Source organism: Arvicola amphibius, chromosome 10, assembly GCF_903992535.2.
Source record: "Arvicola amphibius chromosome 10, mArvAmp1.2, whole genome shotgun sequence".
Classification (NCBI taxonomy): domain Eukaryota; kingdom Metazoa; phylum Chordata; class Mammalia; order Rodentia; family Cricetidae; genus Arvicola; species Arvicola amphibius.
This window is the reverse complement of record NC_052056.1, coordinates 80,014,065-80,029,871: the sequence shown is the minus strand read 5'-3', so window position 1 is coordinate 80,029,871 and position 15,807 is coordinate 80,014,065. Positions and strand designations below refer to the sequence as shown.

The window sequence follows — 15,807 nt, the reverse complement described above, 5'->3', positions numbered from 1 at the left end:
CATGCGCGCAGCCCTGGCTTCCGTTCCCAGCCGCATGTGAGCTGGAGATGATGATGTAAGTCTGCCACCCCAGCACTTGGGAGATGGTGGAGGAGTCTGAACAGTTCAGGGACATCCTGGGCTACTTAGCAAGTTCAAGACCTGCCTGGGGACCTTTTGAGGCTGAGATCTTGCCTCAAAAACCAAAACCCAAAAATGTGTGTGTGGATGAGTGTGGTTTCTGAATTTCCCTGCATGAAGTCTTCACTGGTGAAGACACTTGGTATGTACAGGGCCTTGGCCTAAAGATGGCGGGAAAACCCAGGCTTGGTTGTATCCTCTTGAGCCCCACCCCAGCCAGCTCCTCCACCACCAGCAGCCATGAAAAGCCAGTTCTGTCCCCTTGGATCCCTCTCCTGCCTTTCTGTTCTGATACTCCAGAGACTACACAGTGCCATCCATGTGCACCCCAAGGAGTCCTAGAACCTCGGCAGCCACAGATTCCAGCCTTGCTTCTTCCACACAAGGCCTTTTTATAAATTTAGTTTGAAGCTGTTAAAAAAATAATTTTGAGTCGGGCAATGGTGGTGACACACGCCTTTAATCCCAGCACTCAGGAGACAGAGGCAGGTGGATCTCTGTGAGTTCAAGGTCAACCTGGTCTACAAGAGCTAGTTCCAGGACAGGCTCCAAAGCCACAGAGAAACCCTGTCTTGAAAAACCAAATAATAATAATAGTAATTTTGGTTCAGCAGTTAAGAGCACTGGTTGTTCTTCCAGAGGTCCTGGACTCAATTCCCAGCACCTACGTGGTGGCTCACAACCATCTGTAATATCTGATGCCCTGGTGTACAGGTGTACATGCAGACAGAGAGCTCAAACCTAAAAGATACATAAATAAATACATTTCTTCAAACAGGAAGAAAGGAAGAGAAGGTCAGACTGAAGAGTTGGCTGGTTCCTTAAAATTCTTTCTGAACAAGCCCCAAGAATCAAGCCAAGAGCCAGGTGTGGTGGCACACTACACTGCGGGCACACTTGTCATCAGTGCCCTAGGTGGCAGCGGCGTGGGGGGGGGTGGTTAGGGATGGGCTGGTGCTCTCTGAGCGCCTAGCTTGCTGGTGAGCTCTGAGTTCAGGTTGAGACCCCTTCTTAAAACAAAACAAGGTATATGGATTCCTGAGGGAGGACATCCACAGCTGGCCTCTGCCCTCTGCCCTGTGTATACCACACACACTCACACACACATATACATATACATACAACACACACATACACACTCACATGTATGCATGTGTACAGCACACACATTCACAGCACACACACCACACATCATATACACACATATGCACACCACCTAAACCTGCCTTTAAAATCTTTACCTCCCCCACCCCTGCCTGTTCCCTTGCTCAAAAGCGGCTTTGCCTATTTGAGTTATTTTTAGAAAGATGCCTGGCATGTTGGCTGACAGAATCTGCATCCTAAGTTTCTGACTGATGGGACGGGGTAGGGTAGGGGTGGGAGCACAAAACACCGCTTTAGACTGGGAACCACCTGGAAACGACCTCCAGAAGAGCCAAGAGTGAAGGACAGGGATGGGATCCCTTCTCAGAGCTGCCTCTAGCATCACCGAATGCGCTCAGCGCCCAAAGCCGAGGCAGGAGTGCCACCCGAACCCCATTCCCACACTGCGACCCTGAGCCCAGAAGCACCTCCTTGGAGTCCTCATTGTCACCCCTGTGACACAAAAATGCTAGTGACAGACAGAGACCTGAAAGTGTGACTACAATGTCCATGATCATCACAGTAGCTCAGCATGGGCCTGCACAAGGAGAGGTGTAGGAAGAAATCTTGTACAAACTTTAAAGAACCTGAGTTGATCGCTGAATGAAGCTGGCCCTCCCTTCTGGCTTCTTGTGGGCTGTTTTGAACAGCTTTATTGAGGTGTAACTTAGGTGAAATTGACCTACTATGTGCAGGCAGCCTGATGTATCTTTGTACCACAATTAATAAAAACCCAGAGGCAGATATTGGGGTTCAACCTGAAGGTCAGAAAAACAAAACATCCAGCCACTGGTTCTTACCTCTACCTCAGTCTGAAATGGCAGTCCTGCCTTCAGGAATCTCAGAATGAGACTGTGTGTGAGAGCTGTCTCCTCCCGTCTTATATTCCTCTCTAGTGCTGGGATTCAAGGCATGTGCCACTACCACCCGGTTTCTATGGTACACTAGTGTGGCTACTGGGATTAAAGGTGTGTGTCACCACTGCCTGGTCTGTAAGGCTGACCAGGGCGGCTGTTTTTCTCTCTGAACTTCAGGCAAGCTTGCTTTATTAAAATACAAATGGGTGTTTATGGAGTTGCAACGCCTTTATGGTATGTGTCTGGAACATTACCATCACCCAAAAGGCCTTTTCTATCCAGCCCGGCCTAGCCCAGCCACAGGCTTTTTCCTGCCTTGAAGATTTGCCTTCCCCAGCCATAGAACAGAGAGGGGGCTCCAGCCCTCGTTCCATCCCTGAGCACCATGTTACCAGTGTTCACCCCGTGGTTGCAGAGCAACATCTCACTCTGCAGAGAGACTACGCCATCCAACAACTATATGTTTGTCTGCCTATGAGTATGGCCCACAGAGGTTGGAAGGGTGTGTTGGATTCCATGGAGCTGGACTTACAGGCTGTTGTGAATGACCGTGTGGGTGCTGGGAACTGAACTCTGGTCCTTTGCAAGAGGAGCAAGTGCTCTTAACCACCGAGCTGCCTCTCTAGCCTGGGTTTCAGGTTTCCAAGACCCACCTCGTCAGGGAACTCTGCTTCCTGTGGCTCACTGAAGGAAGGATGAGGAATGAGAGTCAGAAGGAAGAGACAGCAGAGAGGGGCTGTGCTCAGGGACTCACGCTTGGGGTACCTGCTGTTTTTTAAGCCCTAGCAGTTGTGGTCTGTGCTTGGGGACACAGCAGCTTCCATCTTGTCCTGCCATTGTCTCGTCCCCAGGTCTGGCTAAGAGGTACTGACTTCACAGCTGAGCAAACTCCCAGGCCCAAACCACCAGGGTGGACCAGCATGCCTGCTCAGGCCTGTCTGGAGTCCCCCAGGTTTCATCCCTCCACCCAGAACCTTCCCTCCCTCTTCTCTTCCTTCTCACGTTAAAACTCTGGGTTTTTTTAAAGCTCTCCATAAGGTCAGAGCCGTGAGCAGTGACCAGACCCCAGTGAGCCCTGGAGAGGACTGACTTAGCCTGAGACTGTGGCAAGTGGGTGAAGCTTAAGCTGGAGAGAGGAGAGAACCAGTTGAGGTCTGAGCAGCTAGCTCCGTCTGCCATACAGGGGTGGGCACCAAGAGAGGAGGTAGCGGCCTGGAAATAGCCTTTGCTGGGGGGTAGCAGCTTGGACAAAGGCGGGAGGGTGGTGGTGGTTTCTGGCATCTTGGGAGTAGTTAAGAGTGGCTGGGTTCCTCTGTGTTACTAGTATCCTCATGCAGAGACTGAGAACAACTGGCTGTAAGGCAGGTGGGATTTGAACCCAGGTTTGCCATCTCATGGTCCTGCCCTGCTCTATAGGCCAACCTCTGAAACCTAACACCCAGACTCCATCTCTCCAGTTAAAGTGACATCTACCTAGAATGCTCCCCATTTCACAGACCAGGAAACTGAGGCTTAGGCAGCTGGAGGAGCTGGAGACAGGATTTGACTCCATTCACACTCCTAAGCCTCTGCCTGAAACTGCACTGGATCATGAATCTGCCGTCTCCCTGAACTAGCCAGGCTGGGTGAAGACCTGGTCCCCACCCACCCTGCCTCTCAGAGCAGGTCTGTCTCATAGAACAAGGGCCCCTTCCCAGTGCATGGCCAGCTGCCTTTGATTTTTCCCTGACTTCCTGACCCAGTTCCTGGAGCCCCTCCCTGACATTCCCAGCAGCCTGGGCTTCCATCCTCCCTCTCAGGTCGCACCGTCCGCTGCCCATGGCCCTTAAGAGGCCCTTGGGAAAGCCTGGCTTAGAGAGAGTGCTTGATAAATTTTCTTCCCACCCTCGTCCTCAAAACAGGCATCCTAGACGATACGATGATGCGTAGAAGAGCGGTCAGTGCGGAGCTCTGTCTGGCCTGCCCCTCACTGTGGACTTGGGGCAATGGCATGATCTCGAGGGGCTCCTTTTCTCTGGCTGCACCAACACTTATTAGGAACACAGACCTCTTGGCAGGTGAGGTGGTGAGGCCCGGAAAGCACCCTCTCAGGAGGAACGTAGGTTCCCATGAGGGATGCAGGGCCACCACCTGAAGCCCTAGCAAGTGTCCAGGGCATAGGAGGTGCTTGGTGAATGGTGAGTGAGTGAATGAATGAATGAATGAATGAGTGGATGGATGGATGGATGGATGGATTGGGTAAGTGGATGTGAGAACAAAGGAATCGGTGAATGAGAGGTGAGGAGGTGGGACAATGAAAGAGTAAGTGAATGTTTGCTGCTGTCACCTTCCCCAGCTCTTCTTTTGACAGAGGAAGGGACAGGGTTGCCCAGCCAGCTCACCCCCATACCAGCCCGGAGCCCTGATGCCCTCAGAGTGGGACTCTCTTCCCCTGATGCCCAGGGGCGGGGCACTTCCGCAGGGCTGCTTGGGAGCAGCGAGCAGTAATCAAGGCAGGAGGATGCCATCGGATGTGCTGGTGCCAGGTGATTAGGGGTCTGATTGGCGCCCTCCCTCCAGGACAGCTACCTCCGGGTCCTGCAGTGGCAGGATCAGGCTGCTTTCCTGAATGACGCCTGGGAAGTGTCTGCGGTTCTGAGGGGAGCAACTGCTGGGGGGGGGGGGGGGGCAGTCAAGTCCCGTGGGTCTCACTTCTTTCGTTTGTCCTTTTACTCAGACATTCGCTCACCCTGCAAGTAGCGGGCGCCTCACAGGCACTGGGCATTCGGTGTGCGGTAGTGATCTGAGCAGTTGGTCTTGTCACCATGGTAGATGCTGGAGAATTCTGAGTGTAGCATAGGTTGTAAGTGGCCAGAGGAAAAAACACCTAAATGTGTGGATGGCAAAGGGTGTGCAGAGAAAAAGCAGAGGGTTCAGGCAAGGGAGTCCCCTCTGCTCTTCTAAGGAGGAGGTGGGGTAGGTTTTTGTAATAGCTGAGACTCCAAGAAGGTGTTGGGAAACCCCTAGGCCTTCTGAGAGCATAGCATTGCAAGCCGATGACCTGCAACTGCAAATCCTACAGCAGAATTGTGCTTGACATCCTCAGGAGCCAGGCAGGACCAGTGTGGCCAGAGCAGTGAGCCAGGGGAGGGTTTAGAACAGGAAAAAAGTACAGTGTTTGTGTGTGGGGGGGGTTGATGGCCTCGTGGCTGCCAGACAGGGAAGGGATGGGGTAGAGGGCAGTGGGAGCCAAATGGGGCACTTTAAGGAGCAGACCAGAAAAACTGGATAAAAATTATTTCATCAAGCCAACAAACTTGCAGATTTGTCACAGATGGCACCAAGGACATGGCAGGTGACCTCACCTGCTTCCAGAATCTCTGGTCTGGCAATGGCCTCCCCCAGATACCAATCTTAACCCCAGGTACCCTTAGATTCCAGAGTACCCAGCAGTTCCCGGGTCGCAGTGCTCCTGACACCCCAAAAGGAGACGAGGCTGACTCCTCACGGTTGAATCCCAGCTGCTGAGAGGCATAGGGCTGCCCACCAGCCTACTGGCAAACCATGACTGCTGTAGAATATTACTTTAAGGTGTGACTTTTGTTTATGTTGCATTTGTTTAACTCCGTGAAGCTGTGTTACTGAGCCTGTCTAAAACACCTAATGGTCTTTTAATAAAGAGCTGAACGGCCCGTAGTGAGGCAGGAGAGAAATGGGTAGGGCTGGCAGGCAGAGAGGAGAAATATGAGGAGAAATCTGGAAGAAAGAAGGAAGAGAAAAGAAGGAGAAGGACTTTGGGGGCCAGTCACCCCAGCTACACAACAGGACATGGAGTAAGAGTGGGAGTAAATTAGAAGTAAGAAAGGTAAAAACTCAGAGCAGAAAGGTAGCTAGGTTAGTTTGAGATAAGAAAGCTGACTAGAAACAAGCCTAGCAAAGGCCTGGCATGGCACCTCCAAAAAGTCAAAAGAGTAGAAACCAACCAACAACACATGACTTCTGTCCACCAGCCAGCTAGCAACACGTGATTTCCTGTCTACCCCACCCCCATCCCCAACTGTCAGCTTGGGGCTTCCTAAGACTGCAAGCCTTCTTTGGACCTCTGGAAGCCAGAGTCATGGGTGCTGATGCACGACTTAAGATGCTCTCATTGTCTTCACGCCCTGTATGACAAGGCGTGCCACATGGTCAGGACCTGGGCCTGTCCTTGACACTGTTGGAGAAACCAAAAATAGTTGTCAAGTGAATGAGTGAGTGGAGGATGGAGGATGGAGGATGGAGGATGGAGGACAGCTGACTGGATGGGTAAATGGTAGATGGGTGGAAAGACAGATGGATGCATGACGGGGGATGCATGGATGGATGCTGGGTGGGTGAAGATGGATATGTGAATGATGGAGGATGGACGGATGGACGGATAGCTGGATGTTGTCTAGGAAGGTGGATAGACAGCTAGGTAAGCAGATGGTAGATGGGGGATAGGTGCATGAATAGATGGACAGATGATTGATGGGTAGATATTGGATAGGTGGAAAGATGGATGGTTAAGTAGGTGGATAATAGATGGTGACTAGATTATAGGTGATGGATGTACAGGTTGACAGAGAGATGGACAGACAGTTTGAGTTCTTGCAGATCCCATACGTCATCTGCATTGCAAGACAGTTCATTCATGCCCTCAGCACGTTCCTGGAAATCCACTGCCCTCTCAACACTGAGGACCAGGTGACCTGTGCTAGTGAGGGCGACTATCTGCCTTACAGCAGTCACAGTGGGTCAGTCCTCTGTTCACACCCAGGCTTTGGGGTTTGGTCTCACTCTGAACTGTCACCTGCACTGCTGGAATTCAGTGAGGACATCCTGGCTCAGAGAGCTGCTCGCAGGCTCCACCCCTCACCCCGGCCCCAGATAATTGGCCCAATACATCTTGGTGCTGGAAATTTACATACAGCGCAGGAAGTGATGGATGGCTCTAGTAAGCCAGTCTGTCTCAGCCCGTGCAGCTATCCATCTCAGTGGGCCGTGAGGCCATCTGTCTTTCTGTCTCCTTGCTGGTGGCAGGCCATCGTGTGCCCTCCATCCTGGGTCATCCAAGGCTCCTCTGCAAGCAACACTCCCCTCTCTGAGCAACCCTCAGGATTGCTCCTTCCCTGCAGTTCCTGGGTCCACCTTCCCCTGGCTCCATGGACCTATCACGCAGAGTGGACATTCTTCTGTCCCAAAGATTAACGGAGGGCTGCTGTTGAGAAGGCACATCTCTTGTTTACTCTGCTCACATGTCGGCTGCAGATAACCGAATGCCTCCTTTGCACCAGGCATTTTACAGGTACTGCTATGCAGGCCCAGTTGGTTATCTGAGGTCCCCTCCCGAACTCCCTAGCCTTTCCTTGGAAGACAGTGACACTGGCTAATTTTATTGTATGGCCCCATTGGTTTTATGTCATGTGGTTTGAGACATGGTCCCTCACTGAACCTGGAGTTCTTTGATTTGGCTAGACAAGTTGGCCATGAGCTCCCAGGATCCACCTGTCTCTGCCCCCTGCTCCCAGCTGGTAAGTGGGTTACAGAAGAACATAGCCTTAATGCCTAACTCTTTACCAGCTGCTGGAGATCTGAACTCAGGTCCTCGTGTGTGTGTGTGTGTGTGTGTATGTTTGTGTGTATTGAAGCAAGCACTCTATCCACCAAGCCATCTCTACAGCATCAGTCAGTGAACTAAGAGGAGTGTCATTATTTAAAGACCAGGGACAGGCAAGCTGTGATGCCAGGCTTAGAATAACGGTCACTTTGAGCAGCTCCTGAGGCTGGGGTGAGGGTTGAGGTGCTAGAAACACAAATGTCCTGTCTTAAGCTGTACAGCAGATATGTGGTGTAAAAAAAGGTCCATTGAGTGTAGTGTCGAACTTAAAAGTCAATGTGTGCTTTGATGGAAAGGAACTAAATCAGACATAGTGGCATGTCCATGCAATCTCAACACTTTGGACAGAGACGGAGGCAGGAGGATCCAAAGTTTGAGACCAACCTAGCCTACACAGTAGCATCCTGTCTCAAATCTCAAACCAGAGGTAACCCCAGGTATTCACTTGACAATAAATAGAAATCAGACCAACTGTGGGGCTGCACACCTGTAATTCAAGCACCGAGGAATGAGGCACAAGGAGGTTAAATAGTTCAAGGCCACCCTGGTGTGTTTGAGGTCAACCTGGACTCTTTATATATAAAACAAAGATAATTCAAGTGGAGGAGCATGTGGTCAAAGTTATGCCAAGGGGCATGTTCTGACCTGAGGCCCTGGAGGACCATCCCAGAGCTGGGGCACACGCCAGGCAGTGGGTAGGCATGGGGAAGTGTGGCCCAGTGGCGAACCCCTGGTGCAGCTCCACCTCAGCTTCCCCTCTCCCTACTTGCTGGCTCGGGCCTCAGCTGCATGTATCATCTGTTCCCAGCTCATTAAAATTATCTCTTTTTAGTTGCAAATGGGCTGTTTATGAGGATCATTACTTGAATGGTCTGCGCAGGGCTCCGGGCTGTCTGTCTGCTGCTGATGGCTAGTTAGGTTAATCGCATGTGTCTTCTCTCTGCCTGGGCCTGGCCCAAAGTCTGGGACTGTGTAGATCACGGCTGGGGCTGGACAGGATAGTCTTGCTGAAGCGTGGCTGGCGCTGCTGCTTGCCAGGCATAGGGTGTCTTTGAAGCCGGGCTTGAGAACAAGGCTGGCTTATGTTTCTGAGACTAGTTCTTCTGTTCCCTTGAAATAAATATAGTTCCATGGGCTTTTCTAAGTGTGTTTATTTTAAAAGCCCGTTGTCAATTCCATCTCTTGGTTTGTTGATTTTCAAGTGTCCATTCTTTCAAAGTATAAGAGGATCCGTTTTAATGTCTTTGCTCGGCACCCTGCCTGTGTGTGTGTGTGTGTGTGTGTGTGTGTGTGTGAGAGAGAGAGAGAGAGAGAGAGAGAGAGAGAGAGAGAGAGAGAGAGAGAGAGAGAGAGAGAGAGATTTTTTACTGACTTGTGAAAACCTAGGACATTTGGACCTAGCATGGTGTCCTCTGTACCCCTGGTGTGTCTAAGGAAGAGATGAATATCAGCCAGTGTTTATTGAACTCCTGGCAGGGTGCATTTATGATCTTGAATTATTTAAAACAATCTCCCCCAAACACCCTCAGCTGATAGAGAAAGGGAGCCGAGGACAGCTGAAAAGCAAGGCATTGAAAATTTGCCTTCAGAACCCACCAAGGAGCCTCCCCCACCTCAGTTATTAGAGCTTCCTGTAACTTGCCTCTTAGCCCCTGCCTGAGTCCTCTCAAGACTCGTTACTGTGCTCATTGCATAGGGTGATGAACAGCAGGAGCCTATTTTGGTGCCCAGAACACACAAGCACTCAATAAATGTAGTTATGATTATTGCATTTATTGTTGTCATGATCATTGTTGTTTGCACATTTACTGTAGAAATAATGCAAGAACTCAAGATAGAAGGATGAGCACCAACTGAGACAGAGTTGAGGGGAGCATGGTCCACATATCTGTGACTGTATCTGCTCCTTCAGGACTAGGCAGGAGAGCTGGGCTTGCAGTGGTCCGGGGCTGGTACAGGCAGCAGACACCCAGCCGGTCAGATCTGCACCCACCAGCAACCAGGGATGTACAGATAGAGGGAAGGCCCTGAGGTCCACACCCTAGCAACTAGATGTCCCCTGCACTATGTTTCCTTTCATAACCTGTGTTAGGCATGTGTGTGGGTACGTGTGTGTGTTGCATCCTTGTATGTATGTATGCATGCTTGCATGTGTGTGGTCATACATATGTCCTCAGTCACTCCCCACTTTGTTTACAGATGCATAGTCTCTCTGAACTCCAAGCTCACACACTTGGACAGTCTGTCTTGGATAGGGATTCCCCTTACCAGCAGGCCATCGTGCCTGCCTAGCTTCCTGGTGGATCTGAACTCCAGTCCTCATGTTTGCACAGCAATCCCTTAGTCTACCGAGCCATCTCTCCAGCCCCTAGTTGAAGAATTTGGAGTCCAGCTCCAAGCACTGGTACCAATAGTGGCTGTGTGAAGAGGTTTGGGTCCCCAGTATAGGAACTTACCCCCTGAAGATTTACCAAGGCTCATCCGTGATCCCAACACCCAGGCAGCTGAGGCAGGAGCATTGTGACTTAGTGACAGCCTGGACTCCAAAAACTTATAAATATTTATAAATAAGCGCTTATGAGACTCACAGTGTAAGATACAGAACAATCCAGAAGCCAGTGGTGCATCCCAAGTTCCATCCTATGTCTATGGCAGGGCAAAAAAGACATTCAGTGGACCTTAACGTTCTAGTTCTTTCTCCCTTGCCAAGTGAGGGCCTCATCCTCTTGGCCTTACCAAGTGTTGGGACACACACACACACACACACACACACACACACACACACACACACACACACACACACACCATTCCATTCTTCACCCAGCTCAGAATTCCTCCTGGTTTTCAGGCTTGTAGCCCCCACGCGGCCCCGCCCCATGCTGCTGTGGAAATCTGTTTCAGCACCTTGGAGAGCACCACCGCCCTCACCCAGGTTTTAAGCAGCAACAGTTGGTGTCCCCCTCCCGTCATGATTTTCTCCCAAAGTTAGCTTTTTTATATATAGAAATAGATATTCCTTCTTGAAGTCATTCCTCCAAGAGCTCCAGGGCCTAGAGGCTGTCCTTACAGGTTTGGGGGGCCAGGTCTGTCCCACTATGGTAAATTGCCACCGAGCAGGCGTTTCAGACACCAGCGGCTTTTACAAAGGCTCTGCAGTGGGTTGACAGTACTTTTATCTCATTATCTAGCAGTGAAAGGGTTTCATTGTGTGTGCAAAACGAATGTGTATTAGCGGTGACAAATAGGGTCTTTCAGCACGCTGCCGCACTTCGTCATACATATGTTGGATTAAAGAGTTCGCCCTGGAAATGCGCTCCCCGCATCTGCGTGCGCTTTTTTTTAATAAATCTGATTGCAGGAATTTATTGCACCACCGGATTTAGGAAATTATGGGGCTTGATTGCTGCAAATATAATCGGGTGATGTATGCAGGAGGGTTCATCGAGTTATCGTCCAGAAAAAAAAAGAAAAAGAAGTCTCAAGTCAGTGCCAGCCGTGCAGGCCACATAAACAGCGTTTCTTGAATTATGCAGATGAGTCCTGACAACGCCTCCTGTGAAAGCCCCTGCAAAGGAAGCTTCTAGAGAAACGATCAAGCACATACATGCCAGGAGCAGGCCCCATCCATGATGCATGACCCCCTCATCCTCCCCACCCTCCATTCCTGGTCTCATGTGTCCAAACCCTGGTCCAATTCCTGAACGTGCACAGTCAGGCCAGCTCCCCCACCCCCCCTGCAACCTGGCAACCTGGTTCTTTCCAGTCGGCAAGGGTTCTGGGAACCTTCCGTGATTTACCGTGGGGTACACGCAAGGTCAGCGTGCTTCTCTTCAGCACCTTCATTTTTTCAAAATCTACTGGAATTAAAAAGCCATCTATATCGTAAGAGGCGAATTTATGAGCCTTTAAGGGAGAAAGCAGCAGTTGGAGCGGCGCCCGCCGCTGATGTATGGAAGCTGTCGGCAGCACTCGCGCGCGGGGGGAAAGCGCCCATACAATATGCCGCGCGCCGCTATTTTGACACGCTTTGGAGATGTTTTCTTCAGTTACTGACAGGCTTATGCCATCACTCCTTGGAAATTTAAGAGGTGGGGCTGGGGTGGGGAGAGATTGGGAGGAGATAAAACCTCAGTTTAACTTTGACCCAGCTCCTTAGGAGGACAAAAAAAAAAAAAAAAAAAAAAAAAAAAAAAAAAAAAACCCGAATAGCCCACATTGTCCTGGGGGTCTTTTGTGGTTGTTGTTTTATGCCTCTTTTTTGTTTTGGGGGTTTTTGTTGTTGTTTTTAACTTTTTTCATTCATGCCAGGAGTCAATATCTAGCCTTTTCTCAGCCCTGTGAATTACAAAAACTTGTCCCGAGTGCTGCGTTTACAATAATTCAAAAGCAAAGAGAAAAGGACAAATCTCTCTCTCTCTCTCTCTCTCTCTCTCTCTCTCTCTCTCTCTCTCTCTCTTCCAGAAGGAGCTTAATTCCATCGCATTGGAGCTGTCTGGACCACAGGAGGAAAGCAGCGAGCATTCTCTTAAACGTTTAATTGAACTCCGCCAGGAATTTAAGAAAAATGTGCCAGAGGTAGTGTGCCTGCCATTACAGCATTGCCTCCGAAGGAATGCAGCTTGCTTTCTTCCCTCTCTGTTCAGACTGTATCGTGAAAGCTGTAAACATAAGTGACTAACAAGAAAAGAAGCTAATTAGCCACAAAGATAAATCATAGCCCCTGCCCATCAGCCTTCACAGTCTGGGGAGAGAGGGCTCCCCAGTGCACTGACTGGAGTTGGGACACCCAAGTGCCTCCACCCAGATCACTCTTTCCCAGGACACCAGGCGGCTCAGATTTGCTGTCGGTCTAAGCCCTGATCTTGGGTGAGATGGTGGTCATTTGATGACAAAGATAATTGGGCCTGAAGTCTGGATCATCTTCTGCCTGCCCTTAGGCCTGGAAGACATAGCCAGGGCTCTGAAACCCTCACTGTCAACCAGTGCACATGGCCCTCGCCTCTTCCATCAAGGTTCCAGACGCCAGTCTTGGTCCACAGATAGAAATGCCCAAGCAATGGAAAACCCACTCCCTCTCCCCCAAGGAGCAGACCGACCCAGACATGTGTTTATTCTTTTCTGAGGCTGAATGCGAGAATTTTATTTCCCCCCTGCTATCAGGACCCCTGTTGCTTCTCAAATTAAAAAATATATAAGTTAAGCCGGACGGTGGTGGTGTACACCTTTAATCCCAGCACTCGGGAGGCAGAGAGGCAGGCGGACCTCTATGAGTTCAAGGGCAGCCTGGTCTACAGAGCGAGTTCTAGGACAGCCAGAGCTGTTATACAAAGAAACTCTGTCTCGGAAAACAAACAAATAAAATAAAATTTAAAAATTGGCAAGAATAAACAGCAAAATGGAGCCCTTAGATCCTGTGTCACTGACAGAGCTGAGACCCTCGCAGAGAGTACAGGCCACAGACTCAGGGCCAGACCTAAGTTCCAGCCAGCAGCTGCTGCTTCTGCCAGTCCCTGTCTCAGCTTACCTGCTGGGGTGTGGTGAACCGTGGATGGCAGGTGGGGCTGGCAGATGTCCCAGGAGCATGGTGGGAGGCTTCCAGGGACTCTTGTGGCTCTTGGTGGTAGAGGCGGACCTTGGGTGTGAGAGGCAGGGCACAGGGGCTGGGCCTTACCTGAAGCTGTCGAATCCCACCATGTCATAAGCAACTGTGCTTCTTCAGGACAAGTTTTGGGATGAGGCCCAGCTAGAACTTGTTTCTAGGGTAAATCTAGGAAGCTGTGTGTGATGTGTGTAGCAAAGAGGCAGAGGCCTCAGACAGGGTCTCTTGCTGTCATGACTTCTTAACAAGCACAAGTGAGTCCTTTTGAGGTGGGGATTACACGTAGCTCAGGCTAGCCTCCAACTCCTCATACAGCTGAGAATGTCCCTGAATTTCTGGTCTCTCTCCTCCATCTCCCAAGTGCTGGCTTACAGGTGTGTGCTGTTGCACTCCATTTATGTGATGCTTGGGGCATAACCTGGAGCCTTGTACACGCTAGGCAAGCACTCTGCTAACTGAGCCATATCCCCAGCCCACACTTCTCTTTTAAACATCATAGTGTGGTCTATAAACAGTTTTCTCCCCATATCAAGAGTGCGTCTGGCCCTCCCATCTCTGGGAAGCGTAGCTGAATCCATTGTCGGCCTTCGTAGCCCCACACACCTTCTTTCTTCCTCTGGCCTTCAGACCAGCTGTCTCATCCTCTCTCTCCCAGCATAGTGAACTCATCCTCGGCTATCGCTTCACACGGGAGCCCTCAGGTGAGGAGGGAAATCCAGGCCAGGTTTTCAGCCTGTGAGTTTGACTTACATAATTTTCAATGCTACATAATTATGCAATTACATAATTAGAAGGGATAAATTTCCACTCCTATTATAGTCATGGCTCTGAAAACTCTCATGTTGGGAGCTCATCCCTCCTGATGGGAGAGTCGTGATAAGTTTATTTAAGAGCATCATTTGGGGGTCCAGTCTGCCTACTGCGTATGTCCTGCCAGTCCACCTACTGCGTGTGTCCTGCCTAGCTCCCCTGGACTTACATATTCATTGGCAGGACTTGACCCAGTACCCATCTACTTTCCCATCTCATGGCTCTCAGATGTGAACCCCTAAACTCATCTGAATATGGGGTCTTGAGAATGAAAAGAGCCTATTATACAAGGCATCTTGTGACCTGGGCTCCACTTGCAGCTGAATCACCTGCTTGCCATTTCACCTTGAGTAGCCCAGTCCCTGTGGGCCTTGGTACCCCCTTTATAAAATCGGGCTTAAGTTAAACTTTGTGTTAGCTCCCCATGCTTTCTCTGAGGCTTTTAGATCCAACCCGCTGCCCGAGGCTCAACCGCAGTCCCGAGAACCAGCCTCTTTAATCAGTGCTGTGGTGTGCAACCACCTCCTCCTGGTGGCTTCCTGCTTCTGTGCGCCAGGCTTGAGACTATGGCCTTGAGCCTTCTAAGTCTGCCGTCGCTCAGCCTGACAACCTGGCTCCTGAAACAAAAGCCACAGGCACTGTCTGTGTGTCCCGTAAAAGCCCACCTTACATCCAGCCAGCAGCTACTCTAGGAAGGCCCAGAGACAGAAGTCGGTGTAGAGGGCTAGCTGGGACCAGAGGGAGAAGCAGCAGGGCATGTCGCCATGGTTATGGGTTTCTCCATAACCTCCAGCCCTCCTCCTCCTGCTTCCGTGCCATTCATCCCGCCTCTTTACTGCTCCCATGGGGTTTTCCTTGTGACTTTGACTGATTGTGGCAGGAGGAAGAATCCCCAGTGGATCCCTGAGGTACTCACAGGCTTCAGGGTTAGCACCTTGGGATACTCACCTTTGCTGAGTGCTGGGGGAGCCCCAGACACCACTCCTTGGGTCTGAGAAACTGGGACATCGGTGGGTAGAGCTGAGCCCATCTGTGTGCTCAGAGCATTGGTGAAGTTATTGGTCTGGTCCACAGCCACATCTCTAGAGATCATTCCGTGCTCTGGTGAGGAAGGACAGACATTTGGTGAAATACAGGGTGCAGGTTCATGGGAGATGGCCGTGTGGAAAAAGCAGCCAGTCCCATGTCACACCCGGAAGGACAAAGGGACTTCTTGGGGAGGACTTTTTCCACCTAGCACTGAGAGTGGAGAATCAGGGCCAGCTCTTCAGCCCCCATCCTTCTGAACTAGGCCACAGGACCAACCTTGCTATGCCCAAGGATGTCATGAGTACCATCATTGCAATATTCAGGAGGCTGAGGCAGGGAATTCTTGAGTTCAAACCAACCTGAGCTACATAGAAAGACCCCATCTCAAAATGCTAATGGCTGGGGATGTAGCTCAGGGGTGGAATGTGGTATTCTTTGCTCCATCCCCAGTACCATTAAAAAAAAAATAGGTGTGCATTTAGGAAATAGCCATCCTGCCTCTCTCTCCAGAATGCCCAGTTCTGTGACATTGAAGACCCTAAAAAGCACTGCATGGACAGAATCTAGTGTGTGTACATATGCATATGTGTACATAAGCGTGTGTGCGTGCGTGCGTGCGTGCGTGTGTGTGT

The 15,807-nt window shown here is 50.5% G+C and overlaps 1 protein-coding gene across 12 annotated transcripts in view; it reads left to right on the top strand.

Annotated features, from left to right (window-relative positions):
* Positions 1 to 15,807, top strand: part of Cux2 (cut like homeobox 2) — a 175,575-nt gene that overhangs the window by 102,477 nt on the left and 57,291 nt on the right. For 7 of the 12 annotated variants that reach the window (XM_038344894.1, XM_038344903.1, XM_038344900.1 and 4 more), the window contains one exon: positions 12,199 to 12,312. The exons of 3 other annotated variants lie outside the window; for them this stretch is intronic. In XM_038344894.1, the coding sequence (XP_038200822.1) occupies positions 12,199 to 12,312 (114 nt within the window). The remainder of the gene's footprint in view (positions 1 to 12,198; positions 12,313 to 15,807) is intronic. 2 more of the 12 variants (XM_038344904.1, XM_038344895.1) reach the window with 1 other exon arrangement.